This window comes from Euleptes europaea, chromosome 12 (genome assembly GCF_029931775.1).
Source record: "Euleptes europaea isolate rEulEur1 chromosome 12, rEulEur1.hap1, whole genome shotgun sequence".
Taxonomy (NCBI): Eukaryota; Metazoa; Chordata; class Lepidosauria; order Squamata; family Sphaerodactylidae; genus Euleptes; species Euleptes europaea.
In genome coordinates this window covers 23,467,857-23,484,485 of record NC_079323.1, presented here as the reverse complement: position 1 = coordinate 23,484,485, position 16,629 = coordinate 23,467,857, and the positions used below count along the sequence as shown (strand labels likewise).

The 16,629-nt window shown below is 49.1% G+C and overlaps 1 protein-coding gene across 1 annotated transcript; it reads right to left on the bottom strand.

Annotated features, from left to right (window-relative positions):
- Window positions 1-348: 348 nt before the first annotated feature.
- On the bottom strand, window positions 349-16,009 carry PDX1 (pancreatic and duodenal homeobox 1). The gene is made up of 2 exons (XM_056858157.1): window positions 15,577-16,009; window positions 349-767 (listed from the first exon to the last, which is right to left on the bottom strand). The coding sequence occupies exons 1-2, from the start codon at window positions 16,007-16,009 to the stop codon at window positions 349-351; spliced, it is 852 nt and encodes a 283-aa protein (XP_056714135.1).
- Between the last annotated feature and the right edge of the window lie 620 nt (window positions 16,010-16,629).

Here is a 16,629-nt window from a genome sequence, read left to right as displayed (position 1 = left end):
CTAGATGCACATTTTCCCCATCTGAATTCTCAAAACTCTGCATGGGGGCTTATTTTTGAGTTTTGAGAATCTGGATGGGGGAAATGTGCATTTAGAAAGTTGCAAATCCAAGGCAAAACCTCCCGTGCGTTTTCGCCCAGAGACTGCAAAAGGGAACGCACAGTTGGGACGCCCTTGTTTCCCACCCCCTTTCTCCGCAGTCTGCCCCCCCCTTGTTTCCGGACAGTCTGCCCAGCTCCGATCACTTTGGAGCCGAGTCCAGAGGAGGGAGGATTTCCTCGGAGCCGCTTTCCGGGCCCTGGTCCGACAGTCCTCGGGCGGGGAGCTGAGCTGGCCGGCCGCGCCTCTTCACCGCGCCTCTGGGAGCCGCCGGGCCGAGGGCTGGGGGGAGGCGGCGGGGCTGGGGGGCAGCAGCTCCAGGGAGGCCAGGCTCCCCGCCGGAGGCGGCTCCTGGCCAGCCTCGTCTTTGGCCGACAGTTCTCCCGAGGAGACCGCGCAGTCTTGCTCCGGCTCCCCGCCGCTCCCGCTCCCCCCGCCGCCCCCTCCTCGCTTCTTGTCCTCCTCCTTCTTCCACTTCATCCTGCGGTTCTGGAACCAGATCTTGATGTGTCTCTCGGTCAAGTTCAGCATGACGGCCAGCTCCACCCGGCGGGGCCGGGAGATGTACTTGTTGAAGAGGAACTCCTTCTCCAGCTCCAGCAACTGGGCGCGCGTGTAGGCCGTCCGCGTCCGCTTGCTCTCCTCGGGCTCCACCACGTAGGAGCCCCCTGCGGGAAAGCACCGAGAGTTAGAAAGGAGCCCGACAGACAGCGGGATCTTGGGTGTCTCTCTGTGTGTGTGTAGGACTTCGGAGTCAGGCGGACTAGAATCCTGAATAGCCCTTTCATAAACAGGGATGCCAACCCTCCAGGAGGTTACCAACAAAATTACAGCAACTCAAAGCCAAATGTAATTGTCTACTCAAATACATATAATGAGACTCATGTACTCATTGTTAAGCTCAACTAACACAATAGATGCTCCAAAATTAAAGTTTATGACAGTCCTACTGGTTGCTCCCTCGTCGTTTAATGCACCCAGAACTGTTTCCCATTAAACGAAGAGGGAGCTACCAGTTGGATTGTCATAGACTTTAATTTTGGAGCATCTATTGTGTTAGTTGAGCTTAACAATGAGTACATGAGTCTAATAACATTACATTTGGCTTGAGATTTACCTTTTGGTCATTGTTGCTGTAATTTTGTTGGTAACCTCCTGGAGGTGGCTGGAGATCGCCTGGGATTACAACTGATCTCCAGGTGACAGAGATCAGTCCTCCTGGAGGAAATGGCTGTTTTGGACTGTATGGCATCGAAGTCCCTCCCCCTCCAAACCCCGCCCTCCTCAGCCTTCCCACCCCCCAAAATCTCCAGGTATTTCCCAACCTTGAGCTGGCAACCCAATTCTTAGAAATAAACTGGAAATCCTGCTGTCCCCTTCCCTACTGGGGAAGGAGGCTTCTGTCTTCGCAAGGAGACCTCCAACAACCTGTCGGAGAAGCCTAAGTATTTAATCGGATCGTAAATCAAGTTTCAGCAGAACTCTTTTCGAGGCTCAGTCTAGACGAGGCGGGGGTCAAAATCCTATGCCCCTTTCTTATACGAAAGTAGATTAATCGTCAGCCTTTTTGCCGATTGATCAAAGAGTGCCTTAATTAAATGTAAGCAAATCTGCCTGTTGCTGACAGTTTCTAAGAAGCAAACGTCTTTATCATTTCTAACATCGTATTTTCCATGTCCCATTACATTAATGCACCAGAACTAAGAGACTGGAAGAAACCAAGCACCTGCCCTTAACAGGTAGACTTTCCAAATCAGGTTCGCCCCCACCGACAGGCTAAGAAAGCCGGTTAAATCAATGGACCGAAGAACAGCGCAATCCCGGGCAGAGCTGCGCCCGTCTAAGCACATTGACGTCAACGGATATAGACTTTGTAAGGTTACTCAGTGCGGACACGGAGCCCTTTCGGAGTGCAGATTCTGCAAGAATTCCGGAGAGGTTCAAGTCGAAACCGCAAACTACTGATCGGGTGAAGCCGGCTACTGGCCTACAGAGTTTAAGGATTGCAGAGGAAACGAAGGAGGCACTGATCTCATCTGGTAGCTGGCGGAGAGCAATCATAGAGTTGGAAGGGACCACCAGGGTCATCTAGTCCAACCCCCTGCACAATGCAGGAAATTCAAAACTACCTCCCTTCTACACCCCCAGTGACCCCTACTTCATGCCCAGAAGATAGCCAAGGTGCCTTCCCTCTCATGATCTGCCTAAGGCAGAGAGCCACCAGCCTGCAAATATTCTTCATAGAATCATAGAGTTGGAAGGGGCCATCCAGGCTATCTAGTCCAACCCCCTGCTCAATGCAGGATAGATTGGAGCATCCCTGACAAGTGTTGGTCCAACCTCTCCTTAAATACCAGTGAGGAGGAGCTCCCCACGTCTCTAGGTAGCTGATTCCACTGCTGAACTACTCTCACCGTAAAAAAAAATCCCAACAAGAGATGAATTGACTCTATAAAAGAAGCCGCAGCCCTCGGTTTGCAATACCTGAGCAAGGCTGTTAAAGATAGGACGTTTTGGAGGATTCCTGATTCATAGGGTCGCCATGAGTCGGAAGCGACTTAATTGCACTTAACACACATTTAGGGCGAAAACGCATGGGAGGTTTTGCCTTGGATTTGCCTCTCTCTAGATGCACATTTTCCCCATCTGAATTCTCAAAACTTTGCATGGGGGCTTATTTTTGCGTTTTGATAATTTGGCTGGGGAAAATGTGCATTTAGAGAGTGGCAAATCCCAAGGCAAAACCTCCCGTGCGTTTTTGCCCTGTTTTTTAGCGGTCATCAGCACAGGTCTCCCCCAATACTGGAAACTTCGAATTTTTCCCGTCTTGCCACTGTGATGCAAAAATAACAACAACAAACATTGTTGTTATTGTTGTTAATATTGTTATTATTTGCTTTACCGTGCCATTGAAATCGCAGGCTCCAGTCTCCCTCTCCTTTGTCTATTCTGTCCAGTCCCCCGGCGTTCAGGTCCCATTAAGCACGGATAGGACCGCAGCCTTAAAAGTTTGTTCCTGTCAGCTGAGCCCTGACACATTTTTAACTGGCACGTAAGAAATAACGAGAAAGCAGAAAAGGACAACTGCTTAGTCTTTGTGTGTTGGGGAGGCGGGTGGTGGAGCCTGGCTTTCCTGCGGAAGCCCTTCAAATGCTGGCACACCGGGAAGGCAGGTCAGCTAAGAGCCCCTGGTTGCCTTTGGTCCTCGTAACAAGTTACATGGACTTAAAACCAAGGGCAAGATACTGCTCATGTCAGCCATTCTGAGGCCCGTTGATTTCAGTGGGAGACTTTAAACTTAGTCCAGTTTTCTGAGTTTCTAAAAGCAGCTAACCTTGTATGGATCATGCCCCCAAACACTTTGGCCAAACTTGTTTGGGAATCCTGCTGATAATACAAGATCGGAAAGCTGAGATGGGACACAAAACAATACACAGACAGGCCAACAAAACAAAGCGACATTCATAAACACTGTAACTTGGGGAGGGGGTTTACTTCTGAACTGAGTGTTGTGTTTCTGTTAAGTTCCATTGAAATACATTCGGTTTCCAAAATAAAACGCGTTCTGGGTCTGGCATCATGGAAGTCCATCCAACCCCCCCAACAGACAAACCCAAAACAATTTCTACACAATTTTGTGACCCACTGACTGTAAACCAGAGTAAACCAGTCGACCACAGACGGCTCTAACCGAAATCTCTGGGCCAATTTCCTTGTAGCTAAACTTACTTGGTAGGAAGGATCTCGAATTTCCAGAAACACAATTTTTACAGCAATTAAAAATGTTACATTTAAAAAGTGGCATGAATTATTTTTTCCTGGGGGTCAAAACGTTACTCCATCGCACTTTGAAGAGGAGGGGGGAAACGGACAGAGACGCGGCTCTCCTACAACGGTGCCTTTAGCCCAGGCCAAAAACAATGTCTCCAGAGGTGCCCCTGGACTTGCCACCTGTAGGATTTCTTTCTGTAAACAGAAAAGCATCTGGGGCCGGAAACAACTTATTTATTAAAAAAAAAACCAGCCTACCGATTTTGACACTATGATGCTTTTCTGTTCTAGCCAATGCAACTTGTTTGTGGTGGTGGTGGTCTTATTATTATTATTATTGCGTGAGTTTTTTCAAAGGAAAACTTCCCTTGAGGCGAAGTATGATCAAGGGCAGTCGGCTGGAACCATAGGCTGAAGCTGGCGAACATTTCCCTGTCCGCAGACTGCGACGCCCTTGCGGTAGAGAACGGAACCCAAAGACCAGCCGCGTGGGCGCTTGTTCAGGATCGCTGCTCGAAAGAGGCTCTGGGCTTTGTGGACCCACCGGGCTTCCGCCCCTACAATGGCTTGGTGACAGCTGACCACTCCAAAAACGCATCCGAGTGGGTTATGAATATGCCCTTTGCGCAATTTGCATAAGTCTGTTTCCGCAGGACAAAAAGGAGTTCCCTTAAAGAACAACAGGTTTGTTGGCGCAGAAGCCTTCCCTCAAACGCACTCGAAGAGATACATCATGTAGGGAGCTCCGGAGAGGAGGCTGCGGGAGGAGGTCTGGCCTCGGGTGAGCCAAGGGACTCGAACCAGAGGCTCCGATGACCGATTTCCCCAGTCTGTTCGTGGGACTACGCTGTGCTCTGGCTGGGGATCTTTCTAACCCTATTGGCGCAGCGAACCGCATACCTTCAAGGGCAAAGAGAGAGGCGAGCAGCCGTAGCATCCCCCTGAACCCCTCCCCCTCTCTCACACACGTGTCTTTCCGACCGAAAAATATCCTTGGGCGGCTGGAAACAGAACCAGGACGCGGCTTCTTACAGGCAGCTTTTCTCCCCAAGAAGGAAAAGAGGCAGCGCGACCCAGCCCAGGTTGCAGAGGACTCTTGTAGGAAAAAATGTCTTGTAGGGAAAAAATAAAAGCACAAAACTTTTTATAAGGCGTTGCAATTAATTATACTCCATAGCACTGTTGTGGTACTTACCTTACAATAAAAATATAAATTGTCAGTTGCATTTTTTTCAAGAAACTAATATTTTTTAAAATGTGCCCCTCGGGCCAGTTCTGTGCCCCTCTGAGGTCTGCGCCCTAGGCGACCGCCTAGTTCGCCTAATGGTAATTACAGCCTTCTTAATGCATTCTCTTCAAGGAGAAGGTTGTCACTCTTGGGCTGGATCAAGCCCCTCGGTCTCTACCCTCTTGAAAACTTCCGATGCACACATTCCGGTTTGCCTGAGAGATACACAACCATCCCACTGGAACATCGGAAGGTTAAATTAACAGTTCATTTTGGCTGGATTATGTCTTCGTTTGGGTGGTTTGTTTGTTTTTGGAGAGACTATGTTGTGTAGTGGTTAGAGTGCTGCACTGGAACCGGGGAGACCCACGTTTATATATCCCTGCTTTTTGTTCTGGATGACGTTGGTCAAGTCATTCCCGCTCAGTCTAGCCCACCTCATAAGGCTGTTGTGAGCATTCAATGGAAGGCGGAAAAACTATGTACACTACTCCAAGTTGTTCTGAAGAAGGCATGAAAATGTCTGGCTAAAAAAACCGATTATCAATTGAGTTTAGCTCATATTGGAAAACAATTCTCCATGATCAGATATTATCAATATCCCACTATTTACTCTCCAATATCATCTAGCAGAAGAGCTGTTTCACACCACAGCCGCAGCATTGGAGTGCTCATTACTCGTTAAGTAAGTACCATTTATTTCATTCCTTTCCCAACTTTTGTATTAATCCCGGTAACTCATCCATTTACTGGTACCAGATAAATGAATTAAGGAACAAAACGTAACCTTGTCTTCCTTCCAATAGATTAACTATATAATCCACACCGGTTACGCTCTCGAAAAGGATGGCGTTTGGAGACCATTTGCAGCTCCTTCCATAACCCAGTTACTCTGGTTGTCTGGTAACGAATGGGCTGGCTATAGTAGAAACTGGATGGCATAGCAGAAAGTCCGATCGTTTTTAGTGTCCCAATCGGTTAATAAACACTCTGATTTAAAGTGATTGACCCCCCTGAGCCTCATCTCCCAAAGATCAATGTTGTTTGGATGTTGTTTTTTTAAAAAACAATTCATTGGATTTGGATATAAATCACATTGGTTTTAGGAACATCTCATATAAAGTCAGTCGGTGGAATGCAGGGTACTAGGACTGCGATCCCGGGTGCGCAAATTTGCCCCCTCAGCCCAAATTTACCTGAAAGAAATGGCCTTCACTGTGTCCCTAATGTGATCACACATCCATATTTACTTCATTTATACCCCACTTTTCTGTCCAGTGGGGACACAAAGTGGCTTATAACGCTCTCCTCTCTTCCATTTTTTTGCTCACAAAAATGATGTGGGGTGGGCCAGGCTCAGAGTGTGTGACTGGCTAGAGGTCAGTCCTATGGACACTCAAGGGTTTCAGAAAAGCCAAGCGAGACAACCCTGCAAGAAACTGATCGCAACAAACCCAGATTTCAATAGAATTTAGCCCAGTCGACCTTTAGTTAGCTTTCCCTCCCTAGCCTACGCTGAATTGTGGAGAACAATATCAAACAATATCAAACAATGAAACTGTGGAACATGCAGAGTAACCCTAGAAATGTTTCCTCTGAAATAATGCCCCCAAAAGTAGCATTACAGAAGCAACAGTTCTAAAAAGGTTGATAGGGTTAGATTGGAAGTGTGAAAGGTTGGAGAATTAAATTTCTATGATGTTTTGTTTGAACACTGGGTACAATGGGGATGAACTTTTCTAACTTCCATTTAGGCTCAACTGGATCAATGTGAGAGCATTTGCTAAGGAGGGTTGTTTGCAAACATAGTCTGATTGCAAATGTGTTTTCTTATTGTGAGGCCCAGAGCATGAAGAAGTTCCCAAATCCAGCACCTGGCATCTTCAGCTAAAAGAGTCGGGTGATGGGAAAAGACCTCCTCCTGGACAGACACTTCTACCCAATGTAGACAACACTGAACTTGATAGACCATTTGTCTAACTCAGCATGAGGCAGCTTCATGTATCCATGCAGGTTCCCCTCGCCCCACTCCCCCCATGAAATTAATGTTTTATCCTGTTCACACTTCAATCTAAATAATTTTTGTTATGGTTTATGGCTGAAGCACTAATTACACTGAAATGAATACTTTGATATTGGCATACCGCTCTGTGTGTGGGCTTTATACATCCTTCATTGTACATTGCCATTTTATGAGGTAATTGTATGTGCTGTGGGCACACCGCTCATGTTTCTTGGATTAAACATGTCGAAGGAGAACAGTGGCTGTAAGATGTGCAAACACACCAGGAAGTCTGGATTTGGCTTCATTGGCATGCCCTTGGTCAGACTGTGCTAAGATGGCTCATGCTATTGCTTTACTCGGAATTTAATGCAAGATTATGGGTCTGATGTTATGAGCTCATGTGAACAGTCTGCTCTGGTAAAGCTCTTTTTATTAGTGCACATCAGCTGTCGGTAAATCCTGGGAACTGACTATCCCATTTGGCCATAGCTCCTTGGCCTATGTATTACAGAGCATTTAAGGAGGCACCTCTGTCACTTATACTGTATATATTTCCTTTGGGAAATCCTGCTACAACATGTCTGTATCTATGACAAATATGATTACTATGGAAAGGACAGGGCCTGTCTGTATTAACCCGTAATCATCTAGTAACTCCTAGTTAATGTTTCCAGCCCAGACATTTTCTTGGCGTTGGTACTGCTAATTTCAATAGGTAAACCAGTGTTTCCAGCAGTACATTTCTGCCTGTAACCTATACATCACAGGGCTTACACTGTGGATGGGGATTGGGAAATGTGCATCTGTGCTGATGCCTTTAGTGCTGGAGAACGACATTGAGATATCATATTATCCATTTACTTCATTTATACCCCTCCTTCTCTCCAATGGGGACCCAACGTGGCTTGCATCATCCTCCTTGTCTCCATTTTCTCCACACAACCCTGTGAGGTACGAAAGGTTGAGCTTTTGGGAGTGGTCACCCAGTAGGCTTCCAAGGTAGAATGGTGTTGAGAACCTGGATCTCCCAGTTCCCAGTCCTACACTTTAGCCACTAAGCCAGACCGGCTCTCAAAAAGTGAAGCGTTCCTCAAAACTCTCAGAGCCTAGAAATATTAGCTTGTCCCATTCCCTTCCCTGAGTTTTAATATATGTTTTCTTTAGTAGAGGTTTTCTGAACACTTAAATTAAAATTAAAAGCTAATATTTTGCTTCACGCTTAACATTCGCCCACAGGCATGCATTTACACCCCATGCTGTCAACTGGTTCCTTGCGGCCAGCAGTCCAAGAACGGGCTTGGGGATTCAACTCCGCGCCTGAAACTGACTCTGCCACCTCAGCCTTCCCCACCCCACCTGCTCCGAGCTCCAGAGCTGCAATAGTAAAACGAAACCCAAGTCCGGCGGTCCCCTAAAGAGTAACGACGTTTATTCCAGCATAAATGTTGGCGAGTCCGGACTGCACCCAGCTGGAGAGATAACTTTGGATGCTCAAATGGGACCAGCAGGACAACTCCCCACCACACACACCATTTCGTTATCTTTCCCACCTGTGCCTCTCCTTGGAGACCTGCTGCGCAGCTGCGATGCCTCTCGTTCCTCTCTGGGGACATCTGGACCCTTTGCTTTGGGGAGTCTCACAGCTTTCCAGCCCACAGTTTACCACACATGGCTTCGTAGTGTGAAGTTTTAATCCCAGCCATACTGGTCTGGCCCTGACCTGGGTAGCCCAGGCCATCCTGAGCTGTCTGATCTCAAAAGCTAAGCATGGCCCACCCTGGTTAGTACCTGGAAGAGAAGAGGGCATGAAGGAAGTCCTGGGGAGCTACTCGGAGGCAGGCCAGGGCAAAAGCACCTCGGGAAGTCTCTTGCCTTGAAAACCCTAGGGGGTCTTCAAAAGAATTTTCCACCACATCGTGGTCACGGTCCCTGGACTGCATAGGTTAGAATCATAGAGTTGGAAGGGACCACCATAGAGTTGGAAGGTTGGAATCATAGAGTTGGAAGGTTCTGTACTCAAAAGCGGAATGTTCACGCATTCTCCCTGCCACGCACCAATTGGCATCAATAAAAGCTATTGATGCTTTTAACTAACTATTCCCAAGGTCCCAGCCTAAAATAAACATATTTTATATATATATGGAAATCACATGAAAAAGAACAACGTTACAAAGAGACGGTCATGGCGCGAGGCTAAGTGTCTTTTCTCAGAAGTAAATCTTCCTGAGTTCAACTGGACTGATTTCCTTGTAAGTGTGGCCAGGGCTGCGGCTTAAAGCGCCTTGCCTGAAAAATGAAACGCATATCGCTAGGTTACCAGTAGATTCTGAACACTGAATACAGTGTGGGGAGGAATGGGAAAAAATCATGCTTGCGCGTCTAATGGGCATTTATGAGTTCGTGCTGCTCAGACCAGGAACTGATGCAAACCTCTCGTTTTTAAAATAGATGTGAATTGCTTCACCGACCTTGTATTTTATTTCAAACGATCTGGGGCTCAAAAGCAGAAATAGTCAGGACTAGAACAAAAACGAAGATACACAGATACCGAAATTTTGTCAACCATTTCAACTACTGCCGCTCAGATTTGGAATGGGATTTTTTAAAATCAAAATCCACATTTGCATTTTGAAGATGAGAGTTTGACCTCTAAATGTAAGCGCTTTGCCGCGCAATCCGATGCATAGTTGCTCCCGTCTGAACCCACCGAAGCTGCGTTTGCAGGTCAAAAACCTCTCGTTCCCAACGCAAAATGGGACTTGTTTCCATCTCACCAGTCTGTCAATAGGCATCAGATGTGAAGCTTCATAAGCGACCAACCATCTAATACTAAATATGCCAGTCACCAAATACTATCGAACAGAAAAGACGACCGGTCAGCTAGGAGTGAAATCGGAGAAGACAAAGAATGTGCATCAGGCATTCAAGAAATTCAAATTTCTGGAAAATACTCGATGCAGCGCAAGACCCTTCGGGCCTGTTCCTCGCGCTCTCGACGGGGCTCGTTTTTCTTAAAACAGTTGCTTTCGCTATCCACGTTAAAACCAGGGTAGGTTGGCATCAGCCATTTTTACCGGAGGATTCTGTCCCGCCGTCTTCCATTACCGCTCAGAGATCGCATTTTCAATTGGAAAACCCTTCCACCCAAGCCAAACCTCAACCCACACAAAAAGCATCATAAAAAACCCCACATAAAAAAACTTTGATCTAAAGAGGAACGGCACAGTTTCGCAGCCCGTGCGAACCGCGCAACCCAGCACATCGAGTACATTGTGTTGAATCTCTAAAGCGGAAAGACAACGGCGGGCAGCCCCCGCATTGACGAGCCTTCAAGTCACAGCCGATCTATTGCTACCCCGTAGGGTTTTCAAGGCAAGAGACGTTCCGAGGTGGCTGGCCATCTCCTGCCTCTGCATAGCAACCCTGGACTTCCTTGGTGGTCTCCATCCAAGTGCTAAGCAGGGCCGGCCCTCTTTAGTTTCCGAGATCGGGCTAACCTGGGCCATCCAGGTCAGGGCCCGCCCGCTTTTACTGGCAAGGAATGGCCACTGAATTCCATGGGACTTACCCCAAAGAAGTGGAGGTCACTCGGGACCCTTTCGTGGTCCTTTTCTTAGAAAGGGCGCGGAATTGAGGCCTCACCTGCCTCCTAAATCCCATAATTGTGCCGGAGGAAGGTGATGTTGAGTTGGCATCCTGCCAGGGCTTTCATGTTCTGGGCTTTCTCTCTCTCTGGATTTAGTTTGGAGGGATCCAGAGAATGACGCTGCCTTGGTTCCCTCCCTCCACCATCCCCTGAGGTTTGGCAAGGGTTGGCCTCTGCTCGTTACCCCAGGAAGAAAATTTTAACAACCCCCCCCCCAATTATTTCTGAGATCTATCCGAGCAATGCCCGAGGTGCAATGTTTGCAGAAAGGCGTGACCAGAGCATGCCAGAGAGACGCTGGGCCCGATAACATTGTGCAGCCGCAGGCAGAAGGGTTGTTCCCGCAACGGCGCTGCCTGGAGAGTGCCTCCTTCACCCCCGGAGAACCGAACTGGGCCTTCCGGACTCTTGTTCCCTCCGGAGGGGTGAACGGAGGAGGAAGGAGGCCCGGGACCACTACGAGGCACCCCAGTCTCGAGGAAATAAATGCCACGTCCTAACTTACTTTTGGAGGGTAGCTGCGTTGATCTGCAGTAGAACAGTTAGCTTCGAGTTCAGTAGCTCCTTAGAGACCAGCAAGATTTTGGGGGCATACATTTATGCTCCCAAAATCGTGCTAGATTAATTTATGTTCTCAAAATTAGCTAGATTGGATAGATTAGCTAGATAAATTTATGCTACCAAAATTAGCTAGATTCGAGTCCAGTAGCACCTTAGAGACCAGCAAGATTTAGGGAGCATACGCTCTAAGGTGCCACTGAATCTAGCTAATCCCGCCTTGTTTACTCACAAGGAGCTTTGGGATAGGTTTGTGGAAGGATTAAGACGGAGACCCGACCCTTCTCTTCACAATGAACATTCACCACGCGCAAATCGAAATCTACCCTCCATGCCGTCCGCCTATCGCTTGCAGCCGGCAGTCGACGAATCGGCTGGTGAATTCGAAGGTGTTTGTGAAACCCACACTCCACCACACCCACACACTCCTTCCTCATTCCAGCTGAGCTAAAAACCACTTCAGATGGGAGAAAAACCCAACGGAAGGCGATGGCGTTTGTGTCACTGTACTTGAGGCGCGGATGTTAATGGCCAGTCGGTCACCGTTGCGGGAAGTCCGGCAAGCACGCCTGTCCGGAAGAATCCGTCTCATGACACCCATTGGCATTAGCCAGCCCTGTCCCGAATAACCGAGCTGGGGACCACAGTGACCGACGCATGATCCAGCGTCGGCCATGGGAGGTTTGGCCTTGGATTTGCCGCTCTCTAGATGCACATTTTCCCCATCCAAATTTTTAAAACTCAAAAATAAGCTAATGCGCGTCTAGAGAGCGGCAAATCCAAGGCCAAACCTTCCATGCGTAAACGGCCGTTGCTCTGGATGTGAATGCGCATTTCCATCGGCAACAGGAGAGCACACAGTTACGCATGGGAGGTTTGGCCTTGCATTTGCCGCTCTCTAAATGCACATTTCCCCCATCCGAATTCTCAAAACTTCAAAATAAGCCCCATGAGAATGCAAATGGGGAAAGCGCATTTAGAGAGAGGCAAATCCAAGGCAAAACCTCCCATGCATCCAGAATCACCTCTACTGCAGCCACCAAAAGCCCTTTCGGGCAGAACCATCTCCTTGGCACGCTTCCTAGGACTACTGGACACGTTAGAGATACCCCCGCAGCATTTTCCTTTACTTTCATGTCCCACAATAAAAGACAGGCGTGCACAAAGACACAGAATGAGGATCAGAACCATAACCATTGCTAGTCACACTTGAAGTGAGTAGTAATGAAGTGCAGTTCTTTCCGAGGGAAAAAGGAGGATCAGTCCCCACTGAGGTCACTCAGGCTCGTTCCCAAACCCGGGTGCACAGCGGGTGAGTTTAAAGCTCCGCCGAGTTTAAGAGCGCCTTAAGGATCGAGGCTTCTGCGCCGGGAGGAGGCCCTTTGGTCGCCTCTCTAGTGCTGTGGGGGACCTGTGAGCAAAAGCCCACGGGCAACGCTAGATGCTTCTGAAAGCCGGTTCAGAAAGAGCCCCCAGATTAAGTTTGCAATCCACTTGTTTGGGAGTAAGGCCTCCTGAAATTAGTGGGGGATTATTTAATCCCCCAGAACAGGCATCGGATTGGGCTGTCCTTCCGGGTTGTTTCGATAATACCGACAGCGCCACAGTGAAATAGAAGTACAGTATTTATTCAAATGCAAGATATTGGGTATGGCATAAAAAGGGGGTCGTTTTACAATCGCATACAAGTGATAGTTACATCCAATAATACATTTGGTGTGTGTCACATTTTAAGGGGGGGGGGGTCGTCTTACATTCAGGGTCATTTTTCTTTCGAGGAAATACGGTATCCATTTGACACCAGCTCAGCGAGAGAAAAGCAGCTATTATTTCTAAAGAACCGTGCGACCCAAAGCAAATTTAAGCAAAAGTAAGTTCCGCAGGATTTACTCACTAGGTGAATGCTATGAGTAGGAACGGGGCTTTCGCTAGAGTAAAGCAGCAGTTCTTTTCAAATAACAGGCCAATCCTGAGCAAGGTGAAGCAAAAGGAAATTCCATGGAGTTCAACAGGTGTGCGTAACTGGGCAGGAATGGGTTCCTGCCAGGTAGATCTCGGTAGTACTGCTACCTGACTGCACTACGGGTCCAGTTGCCATTTCATTTAAATCCACGAGCAATTAAATCAAAAGTGGATTGAGTTTCCCCGATTCCCTTTGAAGCTGCCTCGGGAAAGAATTGTTTTCTTGCCTTTCTCCTTTTCCGCATAAGCAAATTAACTATGCAGCTTTATGCACCTAACTGAGCGACTGGTAGGTAGTTAGCTGCCATTTCTGGTTCAGATCCTGTTGCAATCGGAAGCAAGCGAGGGAGAGAAAGACTCCACACACACCAGTTCAGAATTTCACGAGCAGGGGAAGTTCTGACCTCCCCCAGCACCTAACCAGACGACACAGGGTACTTGAACAGTATTTAAACTTTTAAATATTCCTGTATCTCAGATTGCGAAAGAGAAGCACACCGAGGCAGTTACTAATCAAAACACTTTTCTAAAAATGACCAGATCCCAATGATCTTGTTCACTTAAGTTAGCACGGATTCTATTGGCCACGAAGGTTGCAAATCAGGCACCAGAAACCGGTTGAAGGGGAGTCCAAGCCCGGATCGGTTCTTCCCCACCCCAACAGGCTATAACAAAACCCAGCCTTCTTGAATGCTTGGGGAAATACCCCCCCCCCCAATAATCAATCTCGAAGAAACAGGCAGGACTTGATTTAAACGGGGCCACCTCTGCCCCCAGATGTGCATTACAAATCTGAGAAGGCCATCCCAGGGACTGCTGGGTAAGCAGGTAAATTTATCCCGTATTAAGGCGAACGGCTTCCAGGACTGCTCTGAACTCACTCCTCTGTGAACTGAAGTGAGCCGAACTAGCTTCGCTGCTGCCTTCTCGGCAAAAACTATTCTGATGACCTTTGGGGAATCGAGTTTTTCCCTCGACCAAGCAGGGGAAACTAGCAGCAGATCTGGTCGGGGGCTATATCCAGATCTAGCCTTCCCACGCCAACTAATTCATTGGTTAGCTTAGCTTTTCCTCCCCTATAGGTTCTTTTAAACCTCCAGGTCGGTTGATGGTGCTTGAGAAAATTAATAATCATATGGAAATGGTTATGAGAATTATCTAACTCATATAGCACTGTTTACAATTTTGTTTTCCCAACAGGCGTCCGTCTACCTGGGAAAAGGTACTGATACTATTACAAGTGTGGGGAGTTCATTTATGGCCCAAATGCCATTTATGCACGGGAGATTTTGCCTTGGATTTTCCACTCTTTAAATGCACTTTCCCCCCATTCATATTCTCAAAACTCAACAATAAGCCCCCATGCAGAGTTCTGAGAATTCGGATGGGGAAAATGTGCATCGAGAGAGTGGCAAATCCGTTGTAGTTCCTTTCCGATTTATTTTCCTGCCATAAAATGTCACCAAAAAGCCGGGTTACAAAAAGCCCCCACTGCCACGTCCAGTTCCTAACCACACCATCAAGCGCTCCAGGTCTTTTTAAGGACTCTCCCTGTGGCCAGCGGGACAGGCAAAAGAGCCCAGGAAAGCCCCGATGCGTCCAAACTGCCCGCTTCTGAATCGCGCTGCGCTCCGTGGTACGCTGCCCCCGAAGAATCTCCCTCCCCAGAAACGGGACTCGTCATTGCAGAGGCCCCACTACCACCAGGAAATGGAAGAGCTGCGACTTCCCGAAGAGCACCTGTCCACGCCGGATGGAGCCCGGCGCCCCTGAGAGCCCTTGCAAGAAGCATCTCTCCGTGGGGCTCCGGCCTGCGTTTCCACGGGACTAGCTGGGAGCCTTGGCGCCCGTGGGCTGTTCTGGTCTCATCAGAGGACCCTTTCACACATGCTGAACAGTGCACTTTCAATGCACTTTCAGCACCACTTTCAATGGTGCTGCTGTAGTCGCCTTGTTTGTGGGCTTCCTAGAGGCACCTGGTTGGCCACTGTGTGAGCAGACTGCTGGACTTGATGGGCCTTGGTCTGATCCAGCAGGGCCTTTCTTATGTTCTTAATCCACTTTCAATGCACTTTAATGATTGTTTGCAAGTGGATATTGCCATTTCATTTCACACAGTAAAATTCAGCGTCAAAGTGCAATGAAAGTGGATTGAAAGTGCATTATTTGGCATGTGTGAAAACACCCGCGTCTGGAAGCCCCTTCCCCTTGGCCGCATTGGCCACCTAGAAGCCCAGTCTGGCCAGAAACCGCCTTCTTCAGCCGGGACCCAGGGGAGCAAGAGAGGGAAGCAGGGAGGCGTCTTACCCGCCCCGACCCACTGGCCCTTCCAGGCGTGGGACTTGGTGGACTTCATCCAGGGGAAAGGCAGCTGGACTCTCGGCTCCTCCAGAGCGCCAGGGTCCATCCCGTCTCCGAAGGGGAGCGCCTCCGGGTGCGGGTGAGGCAGCTGAGGGTGGTGGTGGTGGTGGTGAGGATGCTGGTGGTGGTGGAGATGGGAGAGGCCGGGGTCTTCCGTGATGGGGGGCACCTCGTAGGGGGAAATGTCCGGCGGGCTGCCTTGCTCCAGGCCGGCCAGAGCGCTTGAGTAAGGAGGCTCCGGCGCAGGCTGCTGCTGCTGCCGACCCATGTAGAGGCAGGCCGGAGGGCCGGGGCTGTAATCCTGGGGTTGGGACCTCTGGAAGGCGCAGGGCTCCTTGTAGAGCTGGCCGGAGGCGAAGTACTGCTCCTCGGCGTTCATGGCGCGGCCGGGCGAGCCAGGCACTCGGCGCAGGCTGGGCGATGCCTTTGACAGGTGCGCCTCACCTGCCCCAACTTGCTGATAGAGCCGAGGACCAGGACATGGCCAGGGAGCTGTGGCATTGGCTCTCCGCCCGCCCACGTGAGCCGCACTCCCGTCCCCATTGGGTCACGCCTTTTCCAATAAGGAGGAGCGCTCCAGCCCCTTGGGTCCCTCCAGGTCCTTTCGCTTTCTTCACAATCTAGGCATAGTCCCCGGTGCCCTCCTTCCCATCGCATTGGATGCCCCCGCGTCACGTGGCTGAAGTCGACCTGCCAGGCTGGGCCTGAATCGGGATGGGCTGTGGCTCAGTGGCGGAGCCTCTGCTTGGCATGCAGAAGGTCCCAGGTTCAATCCCCGGCATTTCCAGCTGAAGGCATTAGGCAAGTAGGTGATGTGGAAGACCTCTGCGGGCTGAGACCCTGGAGAGCAGCTGCCGGTTTGAGTAGACAATACTGGCTTTGCTGAACCAAGGGTCTGATTCAGTAGAAGGCAGCTTCGTGTGTTCATCAACGTTATAGCGGGAGCGTTTCTGAGCAGGTGCAAAGGGCTTCGACGTCCTCTCTGATAGGGCATGGCTT